Consider the following 8,224-nt stretch of genomic DNA (forward strand, 5'->3'; position numbering starts at 1 on the left):
ACTTGCGGAAGTTGTGCCGATTTGCAGCTGCAATGACGGATACGGGTACTCTGGTACAGATGTTGTTGAGCAGTGCAGCACTTGCACTGGTCGTCCTTGTGGAGACGGTGTTCCGTACGTAAAATTAGGCGACGCGAACTGTTCGACTGACAATGATACCTCGGCTAACGATGAAAATGACGCCAATGGTATTTTTAGCCTCTTTATTCTGCGAAAGCGATCCGAAATCCGTGCGCGTCGCGCTTCAGCAAAATGGATATGTTATCAGTCAACATATCATTTGAGCATGCGGCAGACTTCGAGTCGATAGAGTCGAGCATATCGTCGGATCTAACGTCATTCTGCTGGTCACTGCTTGGCGTCACCGCTTCAATAGCGACTTTTGAATCGACGCATCCACATTGGTAATATTTTCAAATTTATCTAAATTGTCAACCGTATCGACCCCCACGGTAGTCACTGATGTGATTTTTTCCACCGCCGTTACATTATTTTCTGTTTTGTTTTCAGAAAACACGAAATTGCCATCATGTCCCCGATAACATATCTTTTCTGAATGTTGTATATTCATGATGCTTAGGCAGATTACAGTTCGCTTGTTCTTGCGGCGCTTTATTGTTGATTGAGGCTGGAACTGTTTTGTGGTCAAAAGTAACAACAGTTTCAATTTCACTTGTCACGGAAGCGCCTACTTTCCTGGCCGCTTCGACGTCGCCGTTTAATATAACGGGTGTTATATCATTATGCATTTTAATATGCTTCAAGTTGGAACTGAAGTTATTTACTATTTATTTACTATTTTGCACGTTGCAATCGTGAATTTCCATCGATATGTCACGAAAATCGTCGAAGTCTTCTTGCAAGAAATGTGTTAACATTTCATAACGAATATTAAGTTTATTATTTAACTCACTCAATTGTTCACTTATGCGCTTGTACGCTCGTTGTACGTAATCGCCGTGATGTTCGCGTATCCATCGGGCCCTGGCTGATACGTCTGTTTTATCGAAGACATTACTGTGTCCTTCGCACATTGAAAACGTAACGGCACCAACGATTTGTTTTCGACGTTGCACGGGAATAAACATTTTTTATAATAAATTATTAAACAGTCTGTCAGACTAAACTTAAAGTATCAGACTGACACGTACGCGCAACTCGTATTCGACACTCGCGATTGCTGTCTTGTTTCGAAGTGATCCGAGTTCTTCGAGAGAACGTTTGGATGTGACCGAATTTCACCCCTTGTGCACACATTTAAACTGAAAGACGATACGTTTCGCTCGGATCTTCAAATTACTTTTCAGGTCATTTCAAGCGATCCGCTCAGTGTTAGGTTAGGTTAGGTTAAGATTAGATTAGGAGATACCTAAACCCTAAGCCTTTACAACGGCCAATGTGAAATCTTGACTGAAACGCCTCAACTTGATAGCATTGTTCGGCGCGACAATGTGACGCTTAGGCGATCACATTTTATCTCTTTCTAAAAAAGGGAGCCGTGTTATCATGCAGCTATAAGAAGAAGCTCGACATCGCCGAACAGTTATTGCTAAATTGCCGATATTTTTCATTGCGTCTGTCACCCAAAGAATAGAAGGAGCAGTGCGGTATGGCGTCAACGACACCGTCGTCGTTTCGTCACAGCGAGCGACAACAACGTTTGCCGTCACAACAGCGAAGAGGACGAAACAAGGCCGTCGCCGACGACGATACAAGGCAATGTGCAGCGAGAATTTACATCGAGCGTACAGTTAGGGCAGCTTATATATGTGCAATTTGATTCTTTCGAACAACGATTAGCCACTTTTGATCAATGGTTACGCGACGCATTGCCGTCGCGACGGCATCATCGAGATTTAGCGTGGGTCGGTTTCTTTTACAGATATCTCCGATTTGATAATGTGCTACATGTGCGGACTCGTATTGAAAAATTGGCGTAGTAGTGACGATGTGACCATAACGAATGACACATTTGATCCGTGGAGGGAACATTTGTACTGGATTCGAGAATGTTCCTGGGCCAAAGTTGTATCCCGCGTTCATTTTCTCAACGAAGGTACTGCTGAGCCCGAATCAGAGAAAGCTGCTTCTCCGATCCCGGCACCGAGAAGACCGATCAGATTTGATCATGGTGATGATGTTGATGATGATGGTGGTGATGATATCAATGACATTCTTGGCACGGAGAAGAACGAGTGTACCAGCGTAGGCGAGAGCGTTCAAAAGCGTTCCAACGTGGACGAGGACGAATGCCTTCAATATGCGGCGATCTGTTGCATATGATCATCGGCGACGACAACGCGACTTCGATGAGCGCGTAGTTGATCGAATATTAATGGATTACATACCGGCGGCTACTCGTTCGATTGGCACAAATGACACTCTTGGCGTTACAGCTCTTTCGCATCGTTTGAACGATCTGCTTCTAGCCACGCAGCGCGACGTAAAAAGAGTATACGAAATTGATCGAAAGCTTTGAACGTATGTCTTGCAACACTTCAAATTCAGTCGTGCAAATAGAAAATCTCTGTAACCGAGCTACTCTACTGTTGAATGCGCTACGTCATACGGACCATGCCGCGATTCGTGAAAACTTATTTTTAGTAATCGAACAAACAGAGTCAGTCAGGCAGTCGTATAAATGCGAACGAATCTTTGACGGCGATGCGCTGACGCCGTCGACACCGACATTTCGATCTCAGCAGAAACTCAAAGAGTGTAAACACGAGTGTATCATATGTTACGAATATGAACGAAACGTTCTATTTTTACCTTGCCGACATACATTATCGTGTACGTACTGTAGCGAAAATCTAACTGAATGTCTCGTTTGTAGAGCGATCATACTCTTTGCAATTCAAATTCGATATTAAACATATTATCGAACATATGAAATGAATACGTCGCAATATTAGCGAACGTAATGCCACGTAGTGGGGAGAGGGGAGGGATGTAGGTGAAGAGGGGGGGTGGCTCAATAAAAGCGCCAAGATCGCTGAACGAAGAATCTATTCGTACAGCAATGAATTCGTCGAAGAGTTCGAGCAGTGACAGCGACGATTGGGACGAGTTGTTCGTGTTTGACGCAACGAGATCTAATTTCGTGATTACACGGCGCGCAATGCCACGCAGTGAGGAGGTGCTCGATAGAAACACCAAGACCTCTGGAAGTTCGTCAGATAGTTCGAGCAGCGACACCGAAGAGAGGATTTGTTCGAATATGAGATAGAGTCAGACTTTGTCCTCTCTACACCTCGTGTCCCATGGTTTGAATGGTGTGCCTTGGATGGATCGTCGAGTATCCATCGTTCGCTATATTATGATCGAGCGATCACGTGCAGTCGAGCACGCGTGCTGCGTCGAAACTACTTCAACCGTAGATATCGATTTCGTACTAAATCGTCAACGGAATCGTTCGAGTTGGAACGACCGGTGATTTCGCACACCGAACCATTGTTGCAAGACACGTTGATAACCGAAGCAATATCGACGCGCTTGACACCGCTCGCACGTTTTATAAAACTCAGCTGTATAACGTCAACAATACGAGGCTACCTAAACTCTTATTGGTTGCAATTACTCGAACGATTCGATCGCAAAAAAGTTATACGCGAATCTTCAGCTGCTATGTGGACTTGCTGGCTAATAGTTAATTAAACAATCGAAAACTGCTGGTTCATTGCCTGATCCTGATATTACGTGCATATACGAAAGAAATGGACGATGCGCTATATCATTACAAAGAGGATGAATTATTGATGACGCTAAATGCTATCGAAGAAAAGTATTTCGGAAACGACTCGACCTGATTCCCAGCACAAGCAGCAACAGAACATCGACAAACGACGGGAAACGGCGTACCGTGGTTTACTCTTTGTGAGCGACGAGAGAAATATGACTGTTTGGCGAACTGTCAGCGATCGTGACTTTATACGACTAATATTGCCCGAATTGCTAAAATTACCGCAACTCAACGTAAATTCATTCGAGAATGCATATGAATACAACTGTAGCGCACTGTTTGTGCGATTATTGTACGATCGTTTTTGTCATGGATTTGACAATAATAGTGATATTTCGAGGAAAGAAATTCATTCCGCTTTGATCAATGCGTTCGAATACTGTTTGTCAATCGGAAATTTGGTTGTGGCTGCTCCATTGAGTCTTATTGCTCCATACGTTACGGTGCAACGTGCGGCTGACACGATACTACGATTAGTTAGTACAACAACCGATACTAGACTTTATACGCGAAGACAATGGTCGTACAAGAGGCTTGGTGTCTTTTTAGATATGATGCGTTGCGTACGTGGGATTCCGATACATCGATGCAAGCCGTTGTGCAGTTTGTACGATACGATATTTCGATCTGCGTTGCGAAACACTTTACGCATAATGATGTCGAATGTTTTCGGGTTCGATGTATGGGAGGAAGCGTTCGATTTCTATGAGCATTGTGAACGTATATATGAACGAGACAGGCACAATGAATTTGAGAATTGTTGGGAAGACGACCGCGCTCCCGAGAATCACGATACGGATAGTGACATGGACAGCGATACCCTTGTAGGTACAAAGTTCTTTCGAAGGAAGCAATCGTGCGCAGTGCGAAATCCACTGAATTTGTCAAGTTTAGTGCTAGCGAAATCAGTTATGGTTCATGGTTTTCTCGCACCTATACAATTTGCCGCGCCGTGCAGACAACGGGACTTGGTACGTCGCGCTCTCAGATGTTATGTATGCGATGCTATCGATGTTATCCAAACAGTGCCACTTGTGGAAGTCTCGACTGTTATAATTTGTAATAAACGTATATATATATATATATATAAACATATACATATAAAAAAAACATTTATTTTTTATCCCCAGCGCAAACAACTTTATCGCGTTCGTGAATGTCGTTAGTTCATCACATAGCAACATCAGTAGCGCGTGACCTAATGCGCCATACGCGTCCTATTTTTTTCATAATCGAAGGTGTGCAGACATTGAGCACTGAGTTCGATGATCGTCCTGTAATATATGTGTAGGACGTTCACAGTTTCGATATAAGAATCAATCGTGATTCGTTTTATGGATCTTATTTTTCGTACACGTTAACGTATCTTGGTGAACGTATACGAAAAATAGGATCCATGGAACGCCGAAATCAGACGCCGAATTCGGACACTTATCCGGTGAATGCTTAGTCGCGCGTTCGGTTCTCTGGTTCAACATAAGATCCACCATCTTACGTCTTGTGAAGTGATCGACGAAAAAAAATGAATCAACCGAGACGAGTCAGCGTCACGCGCGCGCAATTTGAACAAAGATCGGTATAAGTACTAAAATGGCGACGGCGATACGGTCAACGACGAATATGCAACGCGATCGAGAGTACACGCGCGACTTGCAGCGTTTCATTCGCGAGTACAACGACGAAGCTGTAAAGATCAAGCATCTCGACAGCAGCAACAACGGAGCGGCAGCGGACGGCCACGTTCGCCTTGGTGCCAAAGTAGCACGATTTTTGGATCTGTACGAGGACCGTTTGCAGGCGAGCGACCGTATGTTTCTGAGGCGCGAAACGGTAGCGCGAACTATGCAGGCGCTCTTGTTGCGTTCGATGCAATTGAGCGGATTTGATGACCTCGCCATATCTATGAGCGGCGCGCGAAATCTGGAACACGACTTGGCCACCACGCGACGCCGGTTGGAAAATGCTCGCAACAACGTCGACGTAGATGACAGCGGCGGCGATGACGTGGATCCGCGTACGGATACACGTGGACTGTATGAATACATTCCGTATGAAAGTCTCTCAGTTTCTCTCGACGACTTGCCGGGATACGAGGAACAACATCGTCTCATCGTGAATGCGTACTTTGATTTTGACAGTAGCGCATGCAATGCGAAACACAACGCTCGCGTCACCAACAATTCAATGGACGGGCGCAAACCTCGTACGAAGGCCGGCGCCAACGTGATTTTGTACGGTCCTCCGGGTACGGGCAAGACCGCGGCTGCACGCGCGGTCGCGCAAACATTGCGACTCAACTTGGCGTTCGTGAACGCTGAGAATCTTCTCTCCTCATATCGATCCGAAACGGAAAAGAACTTGCGCATCCTGCACGAACGTATGGGCGCTTTAGTTCACGTAACCGGCCGCAATGTTGTTTTGCTCATGGACGAAGTGGATGACTTGGTGAAGAATCGCAACGGTAGCAGCGGCGCATCGCCTATCAGCAGCGGCGATTACAGCTTGCTCACGCGGTTTCTCACGATACTAGAGCCCAACGACAGTACGAATAACTACGGCGTGTTCAGCGTGTTTACAACGAATCGATTGGACAATTTGGACGATGCGTTTTGACGGCGATGCACCGCCGTCTTTTTCGGATATGTGACGAGTCGTGCGTCTTTGGCCACTTTGGCCGGTCGCTTTCTGGCGGATTCGATGGGCAACGTCGATGATATTTCGCACAGCAGCGCGGCCATGGACACGTTCAAATACTGGGTACCTGGCGACTTCGCTCGCTTCAAACGCGAATTCGTAAAATCCCAGCGCATGAGAATTTACTTGCAACGCATCGGTGTATTAGAGCTGTAACGTCCTGCGACGTTCTCTCCATCATATCATTTTTTCGCCTCTACATCAAAAGGCCAGCGAGACATATAGGTAGATTCAACCATCAAAAGTAATTGTTACTATTAAAATTTATCGATAAAAGTTCATAACTTTTAAAATAATAATTTTAGAAAATTGCGCAGTGCGATTTAAGGCTCCTTCAAAGTATTACAAATTATGTCCTAATAAAATTTCTGTAAGATCAATAGTTTAGAAGTTACGGCCATTTGAATGTCTCGACCAATCAGGAAAAGGCATGTTTTCCTCAGTAACTATAAGGCCTAGAAGAAAAATCTTAATTGCTAACAATAGCATTAAAAGACCTCTATTCAACGACCATATTAACATTTTGAAAAACATTAACAATTAATAAGAAACCAACAATGTTACTTACCAATAGACTTCAGAAAATTCTAAAATTCATACGCAGGGACTATTGGGACGCCAGTAATGCGTACCTTCCGTAAAAATTAGGAAAAGTCAATTTAAAATATTTTTAACACCTACATACCTAGAGAACATCTTAGTGAAACATAAGCAAATGTCAAATCCTCAGAATATTAATTACAAAAGGAAATAATGCCAAACGATAACAATTAATTCTTGCCCACAGACAGAGAATCCTTCAGATAGTACATTCTCAAAATTTGGTAATTCTTACTTAAAATTTAATAAATCTCATTTATTTAAGTTCAGGGGTCGCTTAAATACTTTACTTAGCTTGGAAATCCACCATTTTTGCCTTGGTCACGTTTAAATACGTTATTTAATTTAATCTAAGTCTTCTGTCCACGTTCAAGCTCCTCTTAAATACTGCACTCTTTTAAACTCGTTCATACAGTACAACAGCTGAACTCACCACTAATAATAAAAATTAATTGTTCATCGAATCCTCTATTACCATGAGCTTCTATAAGGTCTAAAAGTCGGTAATTTATACATAGGAACCGTTTATAACAATTGTTAATTAATTACCGACGCCAATAATAACGAAACCTACCCAAGGGACCTAATTTACCGACATACGTAAGTAGAGAGCCCTATGGTAGAACTCAGCCTTGCCGAGAAACATTAATTTAACAACAGTAATAATAAGGATCCCTGTAATAAGGAATCCTATTTTTCCAGTTAACAATATCATAAATCTCTACGTTCTAATACCCACTGTTAACAATATGCAATTCTTATAATAATTCTCAATAACCACATTTAAACGTTAATAACAAATATCTCTTTTATTATAACACATGCATATTGTCTTTATAAAAATCATAACTAATTAATATTATAACTTTCTATTACACTATTCATATAATACTAAATTAGGCGTATATTATAACCTTAAGAACCACACATATATAATATTAACCATTTTTATTATATTATAATATTATAAGGCATGAATAATTACGTGCACATATAAATTAATAAGTCAGACTGGCGACAGGAAGTCTCAAAGATAAGGCACGCACGCAGCCGGGCCACCGAGGGTGCTCAGGAATCCCCGAGTAACCCGAGCCCATATCAGGTAACATAGGGCATCCTGTTGACCACGCTCCTTATTACATCCGGCGGCGCGCCGAGATGTCTCGACGCCTCGTCAGCATCACGCCA

The 8,224-nt window shown here is 43.1% G+C and overlaps 1 protein-coding gene across 1 annotated transcript; it reads left to right on the plus strand.

The window, feature by feature from the left end:
- The first annotated feature begins 5,332 nt into the window (after positions 1 to 5,332).
- Positions 5,333 to 6,355, plus strand: LOC112590700 (peroxisomal ATPase pex6-like). The gene has a single exon (XM_025308050.1). The coding sequence runs from the start codon at positions 5,333 to 5,335 to the stop codon at positions 6,353 to 6,355; it is 1,023 nt and encodes a 340-aa protein (XP_025163835.1).
- Positions 6,356 to 8,224: the final 1,869 nt, after the last annotated feature.

The sequence above is a fragment of the Harpegnathos saltator genome, unplaced genomic scaffold (genome assembly GCF_003227715.2).
Source record: "Harpegnathos saltator strain DR-91 unplaced genomic scaffold, Hsal_v8.6 scaffold137, whole genome shotgun sequence".
NCBI lineage: Eukaryota > Metazoa > Arthropoda > Insecta > Hymenoptera > Formicidae > Harpegnathos > Harpegnathos saltator.

What these genes read in the sequence shown, in the direction of transcription:
- LOC112590700 (XM_025308050.1), top strand. Translation starts at nt 5,333, where the DNA reads ATGGCGACGGCGATACGGTCAACGACGAATATGCAACGCGATCGAGAG.